At 39.3% G+C, this 20104-nt stretch overlaps 1 protein-coding gene across 5 annotated transcripts; it reads left to right on the forward strand.

Annotated features, from left to right (window-relative positions):
* Nucleotides 1-1372: 1372 nt before the first annotated feature.
* Nucleotides 1373-20052, forward strand: LOC127437756 (treslin-like). Of its 5 annotated transcripts, none has more exons than XM_051692899.1 (23): nucleotides 1373-2481; nucleotides 2556-2808; nucleotides 2900-3129; nucleotides 4236-4464; nucleotides 4611-4755; nucleotides 4863-4999; nucleotides 5166-5357; nucleotides 5733-5878; nucleotides 6530-6630; nucleotides 7318-7405; nucleotides 7568-7650; nucleotides 7746-7973; nucleotides 8059-8146; nucleotides 11002-11077; nucleotides 11179-11316; nucleotides 11395-11491; nucleotides 11651-11709; nucleotides 11795-11929; nucleotides 14451-14582; nucleotides 15635-15780; nucleotides 15900-17937; nucleotides 18062-18184; nucleotides 18685-20052. In XM_051692899.1, the coding sequence occupies exons 1-23, from the start codon at nucleotides 1789-1791 to the stop codon at nucleotides 18777-18779; spliced, it is 5652 nt and encodes a 1883-aa protein (XP_051548859.1). In that variant the 5' UTR covers nucleotides 1373-1788; the 3' UTR covers nucleotides 18780-20052. The 5 variants fall into 5 exon arrangements, with proteins under 5 accessions (XP_051548859.1, XP_051548860.1, XP_051548861.1 ...); XM_051692900.1 differs by having other exon boundaries at nucleotides 14454-14582; XM_051692901.1 differs by having other exon boundaries at nucleotides 11401-11491.
* The last annotated feature ends 52 nt before the right edge of the window (nucleotides 20053-20104 follow it).

The raw sequence follows: 20104 nt of genomic DNA on the forward strand, positions 1-20104 counted from the left end.
ACCACTATCAGTAAACATGTAATGCTTATTACATGTAAACAAGTTGTCTATAGGTGATTCCTCACCCCTCAACAATTTGTTTGGGATGAGCATTTTACATCGGCGTAACTGTCTAGTTCATGTTTAGACCGACCAACAATATTTGGATATTTATTTGACATTCTTCATCTGGAACTCTTCACTTCTGCAGTAGACAGTGTGTTTCAAAAGCATAGACAACTTGTTATATTAAAATATATTAATATAATTAAATTCCACCATGAAAGTCTGCACATGACATCCCCGTTCAGTCGTGAGGATTTAATTTATAAATGTTCTTTTCGTTTAGAAATTAGATTACTTACAACAATATTAACATTACCAGATGTACCCCTAACACTTCAAAAGGACAGACATAATAATAATTTCCCCATGTTTCCCGTGTTCCTCAATACATTCCTTCGCTTCCACCATGTAACACTGAGCAAACGGCATAGACGTTTTAGAAAGACCAACACTTTCAAACAAAAAAAATAACTCCAGTTGTTACACGACAACGAATCCCATATCAAACATATGTAAACTGATTTTTGTCTTGATTAAGGTTTGCAAACCCTTAAATAAATAATGAATGTATTATATTAACAGAGAAAGCATTAAAAGCATAAGATTACATGTTTACTGATAGTGGCACCTGGTGGCCAAGTTTGGTACCGCATGCATTATTTTCAAGAGAGAAAAAAAAAAGTTTTTGAAAAGAGAGAAAAAAAAATGTTTTTGAAGAGAGAAAAAAAATGTTTTTGAAGAGAGAAAAAAAATTTTTTTGAAAAGAGAAAAAAAATTTTTTGAAGAGAGAAAAAATTTTTTTTTGTAATTTTTTTTTTTTTTTTTGTAATTTTTTTTTTTTTTTGAAGAGATAAAAAAAAAAAAAAATAAGACTGAGACACTATTTTTTTTTTTTTTACCGTAATTTGTTTTCTTCCACCTTGCGGTTCAGGGCTTCCATATATATATATATATATATATATATATATTCTTTTTAACAGTGACCTTAGTGAATTTCTATGCACTTTGCTACTCTCATTATAGCCTAAGCAACACAATTTTGTAGTACGCAGCAAACTGTTTATTTTAGCACTTTGACTCCTGTCCAGTAGATGCCAGTAACAAATAAACTACGCATGTAGTACGAGAAGAACTAAAGAGCAGCTCTTTTTATTGACATGACTGTGGGCCAATCACAGATCAAGATAGGAATTACGTATTTTTTATTTTTTTTTGCAACGACCTGTGGTCCTATCAAACGAAGAGAAACGAATGACGTTTTTAAAGTTCGTTTTCGGACGTTCGTTCGCTCCAGCCAATGGCATTTAACGAATTCTGAAGCGCGAAGACTTTAAGGCAGCGAGTGGAGCAATGGCTAACGGAAATGTTAACGTTTTAAAAAAAAAAAGAATAGCTTCAGTTTAAACATACATGTTGTTACAGTCCCACATCAAATGGCCTTTGGTCTTAACGGCATGTTTAAATGGATATAGTTCGTTTCGAACGGTTTAAGATTCAACAGCGAATGGAATCATGACTCGCACTGAGGAAAATAACGTAGGTCCGCACTGCGCGAGCTGCTCGTAAAATGGTGCGTAGCTAACGTTCGAATATGCTTTTATTGACATTTTAAACGATTTTAAAGGCATGGCGTCACGACTCTAATCTGTTTTCGCTCTCTACACGAGTTCTAAACGTCTTTACCTGTAACATTTGATCGCTGGTAACGATATTATTGTCTCTAACAGTCCTACAAGTGCAGTTATGGCCGCTCAGAATGTGTTTTTCGCCATCGATGTGGATTATCGACCTGCGGAAAACAGCAGCACGACCAGTGCCTTTCAAAGTCATCTTAAACATTGGGTACTAAGGATTTTGCTCCGTTTGGGAAATAAGTATGGTCTTGAAAAAGTCCGATGGGGATATACATGTTTCCATTCTAGGACCGTGAAAAGTGCCAATCTCGTTACCAGAGTCACTGATTTCAAGGAGCTCCACGAGAAGGCGTTCAGTGACTTTGAAGAAGAGCTTCTTGTCAAATTCAACCTGGAGGAAAAATCCCCCAGATGTCGCGAAAAGTCCTCCACGCAACACAAACTGAAACCCAGCCCAGCTAGTTGTGTCCAGAATGCTCTGAAAGAGATCCTCCTAGACTTCCAATGGGATAGACCTGATCTAACATCTCCTACCAAAGTGACTTTGAGACCCCGAAGGTCCAGTCGAAGTGGCAGAAATGTCCCCTTGCAGGACGATGACATACATTTTGACAAAAATATCCTTTTTGTTGTTTCTGAATGTCCATGCTCCAATAGAGACTTGGGGGACTATTTGTCTCTGCGGAGGGATGACCGTAGAAACCAAAGAGAAATACAGGAGCAGGTGCTGCCCAAAGGTCTCATAGATATGCTTATTCAACGAAAAGTTGTGCTGCATTGGGCTGATTCGGGCATATTGAAGGTAAGTGGTCGTCCTAGCACAAGAACTGATGCTTGTATTTGGGTGTTGTTCACTACAGTTTACTTTTTTAACAGGGTAACAGTGTGGTGGAGGACTACGCTGGCATGGATACAGTGGCAGAGCTTCTAGGGCAGGTTGGTGGACGGGTGGTGCCCATGCTGTCTCCTTGCTTGCCATTGAGGGACCAGCATCCTGGTGTAAACCCTGCACTGGCTTTTGGACTGGATGCTTTCCCTATAGACTCAGCCAATGGCTACATTCAGTCATCACAAAGGTTGCAACGACAAGCATTTCCTTCTTTGGATGGGTCTCTTTGCTGGATTGCAGGTAAATATTACGATTTAGTCAGTGGTGCATGCATATGTTTGTTTCTATGCTGGGTTAATGTTACGAGTGACTTCATGAATCCTTATTGTAGAAGGTGGAGACAAGCAGTCCTGTGGTGTGACGCTAGAGCCGGTCTCATTCAGGCAGAGATCCCTGCGTGCTCCTGTAGAAGTGACTCTGAGAGGTGTCCTGCAGGACTTGGACACCCTCTCCCTGTCACGTTCAGCCTCTGAGAGCTGGATTCTGCAGTGCCCAGATGCTGAGCTGGTTCAGGTGGCTTTTCAGCAGCTGAGGGAGCTGTCCACTGGTGGATCTTCCATGGTAAAGTTATTATAAGGAATTACTAGATTATTGATTCATTACACAAAAGAGACTAAATGTATTATGCTTTCAGAAAGGGATAGGGATTGCTCTAAAATCTGATTGAATAAGTCACATTTAAAGCTGTTGTAGAATAGGCCACTCATACTTAAGTCCATATTAAAGGGGTGGTCACACTACACTTTACACTCCATTCATTCCCATTCAATTGCATCCAAACGCAGGAGACCGGAAACGCAACATAATGCGAGAAATTTCGTACTACGCTGCGTATCGAAAGTTCAAGTTTTTGCGAAAGCAGTGCTTTCACAAAAAGCTTGCATTGTTGTTGTATTGTGCCAAGACTTTTTGCTTTATTTTCATTTTAAGTGCAAAGTTGTTGTTTTGTTTTCTTCCCTAAAGCCAGTCGCACACTGGACGGAAAGCGCCGCATCGCGGGTAAGACAAGGCACAGGTATCTCTCACAGGATGAGGTGGCAGTCAAAAGTTGTTAGTCTAGTTACCATACTCAGCAGTTACAAAGGTTTTGTCCTTCAAGAATGAACAAAGTAACTGCAGGTTAGTGTATGAAAGTGGTGCAACTGCGCAAACTGAACGATTAGAAATGGTGACGTTTATTATGCAATTTCTCTATATGTGGCCTTGAATAGGCTCCATTCAAGCTGTCAAACCTCAAAAAGATAACTGAATACTTGTAACTGAAAGTACATTGTGTTGGATAAATGAAAGATACAAACACAGTGTATCATCCAGTCTTGGCTAAAGTAAATAATCTATGTTGTCCGTTAATAATGATTTGTGTAGAATTGAATGAAAAACTATGTGAAAGGCGCTCCATGACGCTGCAGATTTTGAGCAGCCTCCAGTGGTGTTGCTGGGCCACTTGGCGTCTGTTGGCAGCGGTGTGTGTACATTCGTAGAAAACAATTGTTTCGAATTTTGGATCGCGCTTTGTCGTCCGCCAGACAAGTTTAGTGTGCGACCCCTTAAGATAGCAAGATGGTTTGTTACAGACAAACTAGTGAATGACAGGTAAATTGTGTTACTGTGAAGCACAAAAAAACTTGTAGTTTTAATACAGAATCTCTTGACTTGATTTTGCACAGCTTGCAGAAGTGAGTGAAGGAGGTGTGGTGTGTTCAGCGGTGCTGTCAGTGCTCTCCTCCTGCACAGCTCTAGTCACTGTCCTCCAGCCTCTGGTTACTCTGGGAGACGAGCACCTTCCTGCAAGCTTCATTTCCTCGGAAACCGCAGACATCTCCACTGACTTACCTGATGTCGTCAGCAGTGTTCTCAATGTCATGTATGACACCATGGAGAATGAGGATTGCTCAGGTGTTTATTTTATCTGAGATCTTGTGTGTTGTACAGTCTATGTATTATTTGGGACACTTGCTAGTGTTATCACAAATGATGTTATGTGCATTGTGCATAACAGAATTATTCCCCACTGTGAGTTAAAATATTCTTGTGGTTTCCAGAGGAAGTGATGCTGCCATTGGTTCCTGACTGGGCAAATCAAGAGCTTAAACAGGGGTCTTGTGCAAGAAGAAATGGGCTGGTAGAGGGGTGGTTCCCTCTGTCTGACCAATCAGGCATCAGCTGCCACTTAATGGAATCAATGAAGTATGTATTCATCTTAACTTCACTTTTTCACATCTATAATGGAATATATTGTTCTGTCTGGGCTGTTTCATCCCAATCTAAGACATATGTTTGTTTTACATGTACAGGTTGCTTAATGCAGCTCCTGAAGAAGAGGAACATGGAGAGGAATACTCAGACACTCAGCAGGAGCTGACCAGCTGTCTCTCAGAGCTCTATCAGAGCAGCGCAGCTGGCTCAAGTGGCAACCAGAGGTCCAAAAAACGTGAGTACAAATTCATATACAAAAGGGGTGGGACATGCATTGAATATTTATTCACAATTATTTTGTTGGTGATATCGTGAACAACAAAGTTATCTTAATGTGTGTTTTGTTTTATTTTATTTTTTTATTATTGGTATTTGTACTCTTATGTTGTCTTCGCTTTAAGGAGGAACCCAGCGCACACCAGTAAGACAGAAGATGAAGACCATGAGTCGCTCTCTACAGATGCTGAATTTTGCTCGCTTGAACGTGAAAGCTCAAAAGACTCAGGCAGATAGCAGCTCTGTGGGGTCTGCCAGAGGGGCTGATAAAGGGGACAAGAGATGCTCTGGGGATCGCACTAAGCCCGGTCTCATGCGTGAGTACTCTGTTTCTTCATACATTTCTTAATTACCTCAGACTTAGCCTAAAATTGTTCTATCAATGATCAGCAGTTTAATATAATTTCTAAAAAAAAAAAAAAAAATATGACTGCAGCTAACCATCATTTTGGTAATTGGGTATATTGATTATTGTGAGGATTATTCGAGAGATTTCATTTGAATATATGCAGAAGCTTTAAAAAAAATTATGATTACATTTTTGTTTTTAAATATGCACTTTTCACCTTTATTATATTTGAAAAGTATGATAATTGCAGAAAAAAGTTAAAACTGGACCCTAATCTGTTTAAAAAACTTTTGGTTGTATAAAGCATAATAATAGTAATAATGGATTCTTGGAATTTGAACAGATTTCAACAGTGAGGAGGAGCTGCTCTCCCATCTGGGACTCGCTTATCAGAAAGCTGTGGACAACAGATTAGTGTCCGTTCCCTCTCAGGTCCAGGATTTGGTCTATTTGGTGAAGGCATTCATCAAAACCAACACAGATGCTGAGGTAAGTAAAGGCCAAGTTATACTTCTGTTTTGAACCCTACGGCGTAGCCTGACATGCACTTCTTCAAAAATGTAACAAAGTTTGTGTCGACGTATGCCACAACAACTGTGATTGGTCCGCTTTGTTAGCAGAGACCATCCCCCAGCATGACAAAAAAATATCTGAGGTACGGTTGCATTTGCTCCAAGACTATTTTAAGATCTATGCATCGTATCCACTGATCAGTGATTGTGTTGCATTGTATTTGGACTCATTTCATTTTTTGGAGCATCTGCTGTTCTTATAGTCTGCTTAATTCACAAAGTTACAAGCGAAAACACGACAAAAGATATGTGTGTTTACAACTTAGCGTTATACTTTGATGAATAGTTATTTCAGAAATTAAGGCATTTTCTCTCAATACAATAGAATGTGGCTACTCGCAGAATGATGCAGACACAGCAACACAGAACTATAAATGCAAACCACCGCATTGGCCACAATGCTGAGCATACAGTGTAGGTTTGTCGCAGAAGTATGAGCTGGCATTAAGAGGAACATTTAATATTGTGTCAAATCCTAGTTGGGAAAAGGCTGAAATCATGTCATCATTTCAGAGAAGTGCAACTGAAAAATGTCCTTTTGACCATGCATTTAACAATATCTTGACAGGTTTCATTCTTGGATTTGGTGGAAAAGCATCTATTGAAAACCTGTCAGTCTATTCGTCAGCTGTATGGAGATTCTTCAGATGTTGAAAGTAAAATCAGGGAGTAAGTACACATCAAAAATGTCATGTTCTGTTCAGGTGACTGTTGTATAACATTACAGCATCTTTTATGATTACCCTGAATCATCTTTAGTTAATCAAGTTTAAAGACATTTTCCGGGTTCAATACAAGTTAAGCTCAATCGACAGCATTTGTGGCATAATGTTGATTACCACAAAAATTAATTTTGTTTCTTTAAAAAAAAGCAAAAATCTGGGATACAGAGAGGCACTTACAGTGGAAGTAAATGGGGCCAATCCGTAAACATTAAAATACTCACTGTTTCAAAAGTTTAGCCACAAGACATAATGTGTGTGTTAACATGATTTTAGTGTGGTAAAATCACTTACTAACCTTTTCTGTATAAAGTTATAACCAATTTTACAACTTCATTGCCATGATGATGTAATGTCATCAAACCCTAAAATGACTGTAAAAAAATTATGAATTAAACATCTTTACAGTTCATATAATACATGAGTTTTAACAAGATTAAAATTTTATAAAATTATAAGCTTCACATTTCTGCCTTTTAAAGGCATGGTTGACTGAAAAATGAAAATTCTCCACATTTACTGACCCCAAAACATTATGCCACAAATGCTGTTGATTCAGCTTAACTTGCATTGAACCGAGAATATTCCTTTTAAGTAAAGGTAATAATCTTATTAAATTTAAATTTCTCTACAGATGCCAGCTGCAAGCAGTTCTCAGACTTGAGTTGTGCAGAAAACCAGAACAACAAGAGGTGGAGGTTGTGGAACAGAGAGTGGAGGATGTAAGGAAACAATCAACCTTTAAAAATCTCTAACGTCATAACCTATAATGTAAACTATATCTTCACTTCACAATCATTGAGTTATCATGCAAAAATCTTGTCTGCTTTGTAGTTTAATTTGATATATATATATCTCCACCCCCCCCCCCACATTGGTTTAAGGTGGCTGATTTGTTCCGTATTATCTCTCGGGGGAAAGATGCTGTGTACTTATCCAGGTTCATGCAAGACGAAGTCCTCCCGGTGTAAGTAATTAAAAGTTCAAGAATATTCCTAAAAATGTGGTGTGTGAAACTGAGAATTTCTGAGATTTAATATTTTGGATATGAATATCTCCCAGGTACTTGAACAGCATTCCTAAGGTCCTGGCAGATGTCTACCACAGTCTAGGAACTCAGTTGCCTGATGCACTCATTGCTGTCCTGCCCCCTGACTACTTCAGTGATGAGTCTATGGCAAAGGACAGTGTGTCTGTGAGTCCCTCTCCTCTCTCTGCCACGCAGAGCCACGTCTCCAGTGTCGGAGATCACCTGGAGGAACTCCGCATTCGCTCTGCTAAGAAGAGGAGGTGATTGTTACTCAAAACAAGGTGCAGTTGTATCAAGTGCTTTGTATTGACAGAAGTGGACAAAACTTTTATCTCGCTTTTGTAGGCAGAACATGATCACACGCCACAAGAGCATGAGTGAGGCTCCTCAAGTGCTTCGACAGATAGAAATGCCAAGAAAGTCCACACGCCTGGTGAGCTTCTATTTTCCCCATCACTCCTCTTGCACTGCTGTGTTCTGGCAGTTTCTTGTAATGGAATTTCTTTACTTAAAAGTGTATTCCAATCTTTCTTTTATTTCAAAATGGATCATTTATTTTATACAAATACAGCCAAAAATATAATGTGCTTGGTTGCATGAAAAATATCTGTGGAGTTATGGCTCTGATATACTGTAACATGATTGTTTTTCATTCATACAAATTTTCATCAGTGATCTGAAATAGTTTTTCTATCAGATAGTTCTGAATGTGCCCAAATGAGGTGTTTACAAGGGTGGGAACCACACAAGCAATGTTCCCTCTGCACTTCTGATGTTACTCCCGCGCAGATGGAAAATACATCCGCGAAGATGGCGGTGTGTGGGAAAACCTAGAGATTTTCTTGATTCAGAGCTAAATGAATGCTCAGTATCTCGACTAGAGTCCATATGAATGTTCATTTTTTCCAGTTTTGGAGCTGAAGCTTTAAGTGAAACCTTGTGTGTAATGCACACAAAGGTGGGAATTCACATTATTTAGTCGTGGAACAACACAAACACATACTGCATTTACCTGAGGCACGAGTGCTATTGGTGAATGCGGAAATGTGGCTGTGCGCTTGAACGGTTAAATGTTCTTCATGGTCAATTCCCGTCCCGCAATTGCTTAACATAAATATTTGCTTGTGTCTTACTGAATGCAAACAGGTGCAACACACCAGTTGTCATAATATTGGATCTGTGCATTAGGCTTTGCAGTGCAAACACACTAGTGCAGGCTAATAGATCTACCACTATCTATTAAGTTGTTAATATTAATCAAACAACAATATTGAAAAGAAAGCCACTGACTGCCCTTTATTTATTTGTTATTATTAGCCTACTGTGTTCTTAGATTACTTAATACTTATGCTCCTTTTATTATTATGACTATTTACCTGAATAATTAAAAAACGCGTAGCAGTGTTTACTTAAGAAACACTAAGGCAGAATGCCATTGTTTTTATGTAATGTTTATATTTACATTAATATTTACATTTTTTAAACAAAGTAGTGCGTTCAATAGCATAATATTCATTTTTACCATTGAATTTAAATGTCAAGAATTGTGAAATTTCACTGGTATTGGTACCAACAAAAATTTTATATACACAGTACAGTGTTTCCCCTAGGATTTTATTCAGCAGCGGTGCTGTTGTGCGCAAGCCCGCAGCGCCAGACCTCTATTAACACGTGTTGGTTGAATAATAGCTTGAAATAGGGGTGTTAAACTCAATTTCAGCCTGGGCCACATCAGGGTTTATTTGTGCCCTCAAATGGCCCATTGAAAATGTGGCACCAGCACCTGCTTTGGTAGTAGCCATGCAGTTACCAATAATATTGCATGTTATGTGCATTGAAATGCACATTTGACAGTACCGCGTTGATTTTGAAGTTGGGTGCAGATGAAAATTATTATATTAATAACAGTAACATCTGTGGAAAAAAATAAACACCTAAGTTGAGTCTTTACATATTCCTTTCATCAGGCTCCTACTGATTAAACTACAGTCATCTCTTGGAATTTCTGAAGGCAAATAAAACAACTTTTCCTACAGTCAGAGAGAATTACAAGAGAACAGATTTTACACAGATGGAAAACTGATAGCTTGGTCCATAATTATAAAAATGCACCATAGTGCTTCCATAGTATCCGTAGTTTTAACAATGATATTTGTAATAGTTCATGGTAACCAGGTAAAACCATGCATGGCTCCTCATTGATTAGTAACCATGGTTTCTATATAAAGAACTATGGCATTTTTGTAATGAAATAACAGCAATCTAAATATATTTTGAAACTTTTTCTGCCACAACTACCATAGTTAATATAGTATAGTTAGTGTTACCTCCTGTAAATCCATGGTACATTTTTGTGAGCATTGTGATCTGTGAATTGAAATGCCTTCTAATTTGTTTTCTCCTGTTTTCTTTGTCAGTGCCATTTATAATGTGGGGGCTGTTTGTTTTAAACTAGTTTCATCACTGAGACATAAGAGTTTTGCAACCGACAATTCTGTACCTTATTCAAACGGGTTTCACAATCCCCGTCACACATCTCACTGGTTCACAAGCGCATTTAAAATAGTCTGTTGTTTGGTTGAGACCAGTCCGCGAATTACCGCACCTGCTCTGCCCTCGTGCTGCTTTTTTCATAATTGAGCCGTGTTGATAACTGATTTGTGTAGTGCTGTTTCATTCCATTTTTGAAGCAAGCAAAATGCACCCAAAACATACAGATGACAGGGGAAGGTTCATTTTTATTCACAGAAAGCGCTAACTGATTGTACAGTGAAATGTTGCAATCCCCTGCCATCCTACGGTTCAGAAATTAGCTCACAGGCCACTTGAAATTAAGCAAGTTTGACACGTGTGTTATGCGGTGACGTCACTGTGAGTATGTGCGTGTATTTGTGTTTGTGTGTGCGCGCGCGGTGGGGTCTCTTTTACAGTGTACAAAGCGCACAGCTTACTGGGGCTGGCAAGCGTTATGTTGCATCAAAAATATTAAATGAACTATGTGAAATCCCAACAGCGGCGCTCATAATTCAGCATGAGGAAACACTGTAGTATACTGTGTGTGTGTGTGTGTGTGTGTGTATGTATGTATGTATGTATGTATGTATATATATATATATATATATAGTTATACTGTATATGCTCAAGTGCCCAAAGGTTCTGGCCAACAGAAATAGGATTTGCTCAGCAAAAACAAAAGTTATAGGGAACATTGACAAAGAGCCCTGACAAAATTTGAACACAGCCCAGGAATGTTACATAATGCTAATGTACCTCTCTTTGGATCTACAGACAAAGCCAAAGCTGTGTGTTCCTGTAGAAAAACCTGCTGTGGAAGAACCACCACCTCAAAAGCATACAGTTCAAGGTAATTGGCTCATTTCATTTTAATCTTCATGCTGTCCTATTTTCAAGCTGCACGGAGAGTTGTTGTGATCTGATGTTGTACCTTGTCCTATTCATTCACAGAGGTAACAAAGGTTAGGAGAAATCTCTTCAACCAGGTAACCATATCTCCGTCAAAGAAGTCAAAAATGCCCAGAAGCCAGTCTGTTTCCGCGGTAGAAGGACTCAGGAAACGCAAGCGTTCACATGTGGAGGATGATGGTAAATTTTTTTTCAGAGAAAGATATTGATTAATGAAATGGCACTGTGTGTATGAACTTTTATTTTTAAATCTTTTAGTTTCAGAACAACACACTCTTCTGACAAAGAAAGTAACTGAGACACCACTTCATAAGCAAGTGTCCAATCGCTTACTTCACAGGCAAAGGACTGGCAGGTGAGTAAAGGACCATGATTTTTAAATTGTTACTGGTTTTGTCATTTATTAGTACTCTGCTTCAGGAAGATATTATAGTAGTATTAGACTATTAGAAAACATTTGTAAAATGTTCAAGAAGCATGAACTGAATCTTCCGTTGTTTCCATTGCCCTCCAGGAGATCTGGAGAATCTGATGTGTGCATTATTGAGGAGTCTCCTGTCAAACCAGTTGCTGGTTAGTGTGCAGGGTTTTTCCAAATCTCCAACATAGAATGATCACTTATGCATAGAAGTTGCTCTAATAAATCATTCCCTCTTAGACTTGAGGAGAAGCCCAAGAATTAAAAGCCTTACCAGGAGACATTCCAGTGTCTTCTATTCAAGCTCACAGCCACGTTCCCGAAACCTGGATCGTGCCCTGTCCTCCTCTCAGCTCTGCCACTCTGAGGGTAAAGGTAAGCTGGGACTAGTCCAAGTGTTTCAGTGATACAATAAAATGGAAATGATGTTGTTCAGTGGGGCCAACCTCAATGTTTTAGTTGGCTATAGGCTAAAAGTTTCCCTTACTACCTCTACTATACTGCCCTGTAGTGGTCGACCGATATATCGCCGAGGCCGATATTCTGACTTTTTTAATTATCGGCAGATAAATTTTCCCGGTTGGCTGATTTGTTTCTTGTTTCCTGCTTGCGTGTGAAGCGACTGAGACATGTAAATGACCAGTCACAGTTTGTTTTCTTGTTATGTGCCATCGTGTTACTACAATAATTGACTAATGTGCAACGGTCTCATTTAAACGGTCCACATATCAGGCAGACGCTTTTGAGCTCATAATGTTAAAGTGCTCGCCTACTTCATTCTCCCTCTCTCTCCTCAACGGTTCCCTGTAATTTTTTTAGCTGTCTTGTCTAATGATTAAAAAGGCAAATGTCAATAAAACTAATATCATATACTGTCTGCAAATATGCACATATCCTGTTTAAGTAGATGTAATAACCCAAACTCATACAACTTCAGCGGATCCAGCATCCTGTGGAGTGCTCATTTATTTAACTCTAAAGCATGTATTCTAACAGTCTCTCCTCTACAGTTCCCTGTTACCTTTAACTTTCTAATGATAAAAGGCAAATATCAATAAAACTTCTATTATATTGCAAATATGCAGATATCTCATTTAAACAGATGTACAGTTCAAGTCAGAGGTTTACATACACTTAGGTTGAAACTAATTTTTTAAGCACTTCACACATTTCATATTAGCAAACTATAGTTTTGGCAAGTCATTTAGGACATCTACTTTGTGTATGACATGAGTAATTTTTCCAACAGTTGTTTACAGACAGATTGTTTCACTTTTAATTGACTAAATCACAATTCCAGTGAGTCAGAAGTTTACAAACACTAAGTTAACTGTGCCTTTAAGCAGCTTGGAAAATTCCAGAAAATTATGACAAGCCTTTAGACAATTAGCTTCTGATAGGAGGTGTACTGAATTGAAGGTGTGCCTGTGGATGTATTTTAAGGCCTACCACTGAGTTTCAGTGCCTCTTTGCTTGACATCATGGCTGATATCTTTTGATTTTCCCAAGACCAAAAAATTTTGGACCTCCACAAGACTGGTTCATCCTTGAAATGAAATTTCCAAATGCCTGAAGGTACCACGTTCATCTGTACAAACAGTAGTACCCAAGTATAAACACCATGGGACCACGCAGCCATCATACTGCTTTAGGAGATGCATTCTGTCTCCTAGAGATTAAAGTAGTTTGGTGCGAAAAGTGCAAATCAATCCCAGAACAACAGCAAAGGACCTTGTGAAGATGCTGGAGGAAACAGGTAGACAAGTATCTATATCCACAGTAAAAAAAAAAAAAATCCTATATCAACATAATCTGAAAAGCTGCTCAGCAAGGAAAAAGCCACTGCTCCAAACTACTATTAAAAAAAATAAATAAATAAAAAAAAGCCAGACTACAGTTTGCAAGTGCACATGGGGTCAAAGATCTTACTTTTGGAGAAATGTCTTCTGGTCTAATGAAACAAAAATTTAACCGTTTGGCCATAATGACCATCGTTATGTTTGGAGGAAAAAGGGTGAGGCTTGCAAGCTGAAGATCACCATCCCAACTGTGAAGCATGGGGGTGACAGCATCTTGTTGTGGGGGTGCTTTGCTGCAAGAGGGACTGGTGCACTTCACAAAATAGATGGCATCATGAGGAAGGAAAATTATGTGAACATATTGAAGCAACATCACCAGACATCAGCCAGGAAGTTAAAGCTTGGTCGCAAATGGGTCTTCCAAATGGACAATGACCCCAAGCATACCTCCAAAATTGTGGCAAAATGGCTTAAGGACAACAAAGTCAAGGTATTGGAGTGGCCATCACAAAGCCCCGACCACAATCTGATAGACAATTTGTGGGCAGAACTGAAAAAGCATGTGGGAGCAAGGAGACCTGCAAACCTGACTCAGTTACACCAGTTCTGTAAAGAGGAATGGGCCAAAATTCCAGCAACTTATTGTGAGAAGCTTGTGGAAGGCTACCCAAAACATTTGACCCAAGCTAAACAATATAAAGGCAATGCTGCCAAATACTACCAAAGTGTATGCAAACTTCTGACCCACTGGGAATGTGATGAAAGAAATAAAAGCTGAAATAAATAATTCTCTCTACTTTATTCTGACATTTCACATTCTTAAAATAAAGTAGTGATCCTAACTGACCTAAGACAGGTAATGTTTTCTACGATTAAATGTCAGGAATTGTGAAAAACTGAATTTCAGTGTATTTGGCTAAGCTGTATGTAAACTTCTGACTTCAACTGTAATTCACGAAAACTCTGCGTTTTCTTCCCGTCAAGCGCTCCTATAATATCTTCCTCTGAAGTGCGTATTCCATCAGCCAGAATCAAAAACTTCAGGATCAAAAGTTCCTCTAATTCACATCATGACGGTCACTCTGTGTTACTCAAAGCAGGCGATCCAGGCCATATAAACTGTCAGGAGATTGCTGCTGCTCGCGCTGGATCTGCACGAGCATGTGAGTGCAACTTCAAGGCTGCGTCCGAAACCAGGAAAATGCTGCCTCAGGAGGCTGTATATGGAGGTAGGATGAAAATAAGGTGCTTTTCAAACTGTTCGGAGACCAGTTTCTTTAAGAGTTCCGCTCATTCAACAGCTGTCAGTTAAGCTATTAACTGATTAGGCATCAAGGTAGCAAGTCTGCTGCCTACGTTTTTGAATGCAGCCCAAAGTAAACACGCTTCACATGTGCTATAAGTAAATGTCCTATTAAATATGCTCTGTTTGTACAATTGGTTTGATTCGGTATTTTTTGAGTAAATGTGATTGCTAATGTGGACATGGCATCCATGGTTGCTGGACTACTGTGTGTACTGTTATTTCCTTCTTTCTAATATATTAACAATTTCTTCATGAGGGTAAACGCTGGCTACCACCCCTGGAGTTCGCTAGTTCGAAACCCAGGGCGTGCTGAGTGACTCCAGCCAGGCTTCCTAAGCAACCAAATTGGCCCGGTTGCTAGGAAGGGTAGAGTCACATGGGGTAACCTCCTCGTGGTCGCTATAATGTGGTTCGTTCTAGGTGGGGTGCGTGGTGAGTTGAGCGTAGATGGCGTGAAGCCTCCACACGCGCTATGTCTCCGTGGCAACGCGCTTAACAAGTCACGTGATTAGATGCGCGGGTTGACGGTCTCGGACGCGAAGGCAACTGGGATTCGTCCTCTGCCACCCGGATTGAGGCGAATCACTACGCGACCACGAGGACTTAAAAGCACATTGGGAGTTGTTAAACCAAATTAGGGAGAAAAGGGGAAAAATCCCCCCAAAAAATTTCTTCATGTGCCAATAAATTACTAAAATTTGATGACTAAACAAAAATCTGAAAAAACTGCTATCTACCATTTAAACAAAATATTGTGTGATTATATCGCCATTGTATGGGACTATCGACCACCCTGCTCTCTGGATATCCGCATCGGCCATTAAAAAAAAAACATATCGGTCCACCACTAATGCCCTGGCATTAGGCTCTACTATACTAGTATATTTCCACATGTGCAGTTTCAAATGCAAAAGACAGTTATACTTTTATGTGTGCTTTGAATGTTTTGAACTAGCCTTGTCTTCATTTTTGTAGGTGGATTCAATGTTAGTTCTGTTAGGTCTCCAGTTCGGCTTCTTTTTGGTGCCACCCAGTCCCCTGGTCGCCTACGGCACCCTACAGCATCCTCCTCAGGAGATCAAGGCAGCAAAGATTTGTCGCTTACATCTGCAGTTTTTGAGGTACAACACTGGTGCACTGTTAATTAAAAAGAACATGGAATGCTTTTAAACGAGTCAAATATTAAACTTGATAAGACCCAACCTTTTTTTTTATTTAATTTAATTTTATTTTTTTATAGAGTCCCAATAAAACACCACAGAAGTTGCATTCTGATGCATTTGGATCTGCAGTTGGGTGTAGAACCCCTCGTTCCCCAAGAACTCCAGGCCGGACAGCTGGAGAGAATGGGATGACCCTACGAGGGAGTCCATTTCGCTCACCAGCTGCTAAGAACCTTGTGGTAGAGACTCCCAAGAAAAGCCCACTTAAGGGGATACTTAAGACACCAATGAAAAACCTACTGGATTGTGCTTCTCCAAATGGTGCTTGGCTGCGGAGCCCAAACATAAAAACACCAAAGAAGAGTGTCACATGGTCTCCCTCTCCACGAAAACGTGTGTCAAACAATCCAATCAATTTGCCAGAGTCTCCTCTGTTTGCAAGAAGATATTCACCAAGGCTGATGAAACCCAGCAAGAGTTGCAACCCAGATGAAAGGACAAATGTTTTCAAAACACCCGACAAGATGTCCCAGAGGAAAAGCAGTGCGTCTCCTGAAACATTGCCCAGGAAACTTGAAATCCCTGAAAATCTTGTTCCAGAACAATCTGAGTCCAGTGTGAAATCAGGAAAGATAAGGAGAACATTGAGCTTACCTTGTAAGGTTAAGGAAGGCTCTGGTGACTTTGCCTCCAATGATGCATTGCATTCTAATTCTGGGCCATTTTATTTTTGCCCTTTACCATTAAAACCAAATATACAAACATCCATCAAAAGCCCTGTCCCATCACAAAGGATGTGCACTCGCTCTGGTAGAACACCTGTAAAAGACTCTTCTTCGCCTCTTAACTCTCAAGCAATTCTAGGTACTAGTCCTTCACCTATTAAAGGTCTGTCTTTGCCTACAGATAAATCATGTGTATCACAGTCCTCTGGTAGTCATAGATCAGGTATCAGCCTGAATCCTCAAGAGAGGGAGTCTCAAGGAAAAATTATTAAAGAGCAAAGTGAGACCAACCTGGAAAAAGCAGTGGAGACATCGTCTTCTGACTCTCAGCAGTTTGATTGCTCTGAATTTAGCACCACAGAGGACGAAAGCATTGATATATCTGAGGCTTCAGTGGTAAAGACACAGTTGACTGGTGGCATTAAGATGAACATTGCTTTCTCAAGGAAATCCTCTAGATCCTCTGAGGTTTTTACATTCAAGGGTAAACAAGCCACCCCAGCTGAAATGACGCCAAGTCGAAGCTACGGCTTCCGTCAAACTCCAGATCGGCGGCAAAGAGAGGCGGAAGCACGTCTTGGATACTCCTCAGGAACACCAAAGTTTTCCACCCCAAGAACAAGAAGAACTCCTGCTTGTGGAAATAAGTTTACCAATCCTCAACCCCTTACTTATGAAGTGGAGCTGGAGATGCAGGCCTCAGGTCTGCCTAAACTCAAGTTAAGAAGAACAGATTCTTTCAATGCAGGTGATGCTCCAAAGAGTGCAACCAAGGGCATGGCTTCACCTCTTGTGCTCCATAACATGTCAAACATTAAGGTACCACAGAGTGATAGCCCCCTTGTGCAGTGTTCTAGACATCGAGATCCTGGCTGCATATCTCCATCACTCTGCAATCATGGAACCCCTGCTAAAGGTACACCCAGGAAAGGTGTACAAACATTCATATGCCAATCAATCACTCCCACACGGTATCCTACAAATAACCTTTCCCCACTGGCCTCGGGTGAACTCACCCCCTTGACGCCATCTCCACAGAGCAGGGAACGGTCAACCCCAGAAAACCTCAATAGTTGGCCTCGTAAGAAAAGGGCACGGATCGAGACTTATGGGAACAAAGAGCAGGTCATCAAAGGAGTTCCTCTTTTTGAAAAGACTGGTATTTTGGATGACCCTGAGCTTGAGGGTGTTTTCAGTATGCAAGGGGTGGAAGAACTCAAGGAATCAGTGAGTGCCCCATTCAGTAAAAAGAAACTGAGTCTGAGATCAAGCCAGTTGGCAAGTCAGCAATCCTCACCAGAAGGCATGGACTGGACGGAGTCTGTTGTCCAAAAGTGTGATGTTAGAGACACTATGAAGTCTGAACAATTTGTGTGGCTGGGCGGAAAAGGTACAGTTGGCTAACGTGAAGCATGTGTGCAATTCATGGCATGTTCGCAGCTTTCAGCATTGCCTTATAACAAAACATGAGCAAATGCTTTTGTAAACATTATGGCTTGAATGTTCTTTTGCAGTGGACACCCCTCCAGGCCCTAAAGTAAAGAAACCTGTGTCGGCTAGTGGAATCTTCGCCCTCACGCAGTCACCTCTGTTATACAAAAAATCAACTGTAATCAATGAAGCAACGCAATGTGATGGTAAGACAATAAAGATCTACATGTTGAAGCTATGGACTTCAGTCAGAGTAGAGTAGATTATGCCTTATTTGACGAAAATTAGGCTGTGAGAGATGGGATAGTAAATTATCTTAATGTCTTGGGTAACGTTTACGTTTCAGGGTTTTTTGTCTACTGGAAATTTTTTGAATGGGATGTGCTTTGAGATGTAACGCCACACTGTTTTGATAGATTCATGCTATGGTCTGCAGTTTGTGTTGCTTATATGATGAACCTTTTCTTTCCGCAGACGATCCTGTTGTTTTCTTAAGTTGTTTATTTGCCTAATTCCATGTGTATTTAGAAATCCTTGTGGGAGCCTTGGTTAGTGCATGTGCTTCGACACATTTAGCCTTGGTGCTTATGACGACAAAAGTCAAAAACTGGCTTGTGACCTTTCTCAGAATATTTGTTTTTTATTATTATTTCTATTTGAAAATAATGATGAATGAGAATAATGTTGGTATTCTTTTTCACAACAGGATCAAAGTTGGAGCTGGATATCTCTCCTCTTTGCCAGCCAAGAAGGCGAAGGACACCAAGTAGGACATACAGCCGAAAGAAATTGCTAGACTAAGAAGTATCATCACGAAAAAGTACTTTTCTGTTGCCTTGTCCTGCTCTCTTGTTTTTATAAAATCACACTTTTACTGTCAACTGTTTTGAATGTTATGCTATGTCTTTATATCAACTGTTTTTAGTTTGCTTTGTATAATAATGCATTAAACAATATTGTATATTTTGTACTTTTCCTGTATTTTCAAATGTTACATTTACCATCAGGTGCAATGTAACACAGGAGTTTAACAGGTCTTATCTAAACATTGTGAAAATATGGTGGAAACATTTACTTTTGCCTTTTTTGCAATCTCAAAATAAGCTTTAATTGCATTTGTTTTAGTTTGTTAGTTTCAGTTCTTTATTTATTTGTGCTCATTGCTCTATGAAATTTTGTTTTTATATAATATGTTTTCTTAACAGTTTGGCAGCTGTCATGCAACAATGTGAAATAAATGTAAATGTTAAACAGATTATTTTAATAAAGAAACTGTTATTCTTAAGATACTACATACTAATCCTTTTATGAATTCATGTAAAAAAATTAAATAATTATTGAAATAAACAACCCACTCACTTGATAGCAGATAATGTTGGGTAAAAATGTTTTGTAAAGAACTGAAGTCAGTTTCATTCTCAGAATACCTGCTTGTACTGCAGTTGAAAGCCAATAGCAAAACCATTGATGGAATTTGCTTCGGTTGTTGGTTGTAATATTGCATGTATTTGTGATCTGAAATTTCGCCACCTTAAGTTTGTTTATTCATGTTGCTGATAAAAAGCTATTAAAGGAATATTCCGGGTTCAATGCAAGTTAAGCTCAATTGATGGCATGTTGTTGCTGTTTACCACAAAAATGTATTTTGATTCGTCCCTCCTTTTCTTTTAAAAAAAAAAAAATTCAAAATCAAGATTACATTTTAGGTACTTACAATGAAAGTGAATGTGGCCAATTTTTGGAGGGTTTAAAGGCAGAAATTTGAAACTTACATTTTATAAAAGCACTTGCTTTAATTCTTCTGTTAAAACTCATTATTTGAGCTGTAAAGTTTAAATTGTCATTTTTACAGCAATTTTAAGGTTTGTTGACATTACTTCCATTGTATGTGCCTCACTGTAATCCAGACTTTTGCTTTTTTAAAGAAAAGGAGGGGCAAGTCGAAATTAATTTTTGTGGTTGTCAGCATTATGCCATAAATGCTGTTGATTGAGCTTAACTTGCATGGAACCCAGAATATTCCTTTACATTTGTTTTTTTTTTTTGCTAATGTTAAAGGAAAAGTTCACCCAAAAATGAAAATTCTCTCATGATTTACTCACCCTCCTGGCATCTCCAATGTTTTT

The sequence above is a fragment of the Myxocyprinus asiaticus genome, chromosome 48 (genome assembly GCF_019703515.2).
Source record: "Myxocyprinus asiaticus isolate MX2 ecotype Aquarium Trade chromosome 48, UBuf_Myxa_2, whole genome shotgun sequence".
Classification (NCBI taxonomy): Eukaryota; Metazoa; Chordata; class Actinopteri; order Cypriniformes; family Catostomidae; genus Myxocyprinus; species Myxocyprinus asiaticus.

Bases quoted from the DNA above. Each gene is read 5' to 3' on its own strand.
- LOC127437756 (XM_051692899.1), top strand. From the start codon at position 1,789: ATGGCCGCTCAGAATGTGTTTTTCGCCATCGATGTGGATTATCGACCT. The intron at 7,651-7,745 runs GTAAGTAATTAA...AATATCTCCCAG, and splicing joins CAAGACGAAGTCCTCCCGGT to GTACTTGAACAGCATTCCTA. The intron at 11,710-11,794 runs GTTAGTGTGCAG...ATTCCCTCTTAG, and splicing joins TCCTGTCAAACCAGTTGCTG to ACTTGAGGAGAAGCCCAAGA.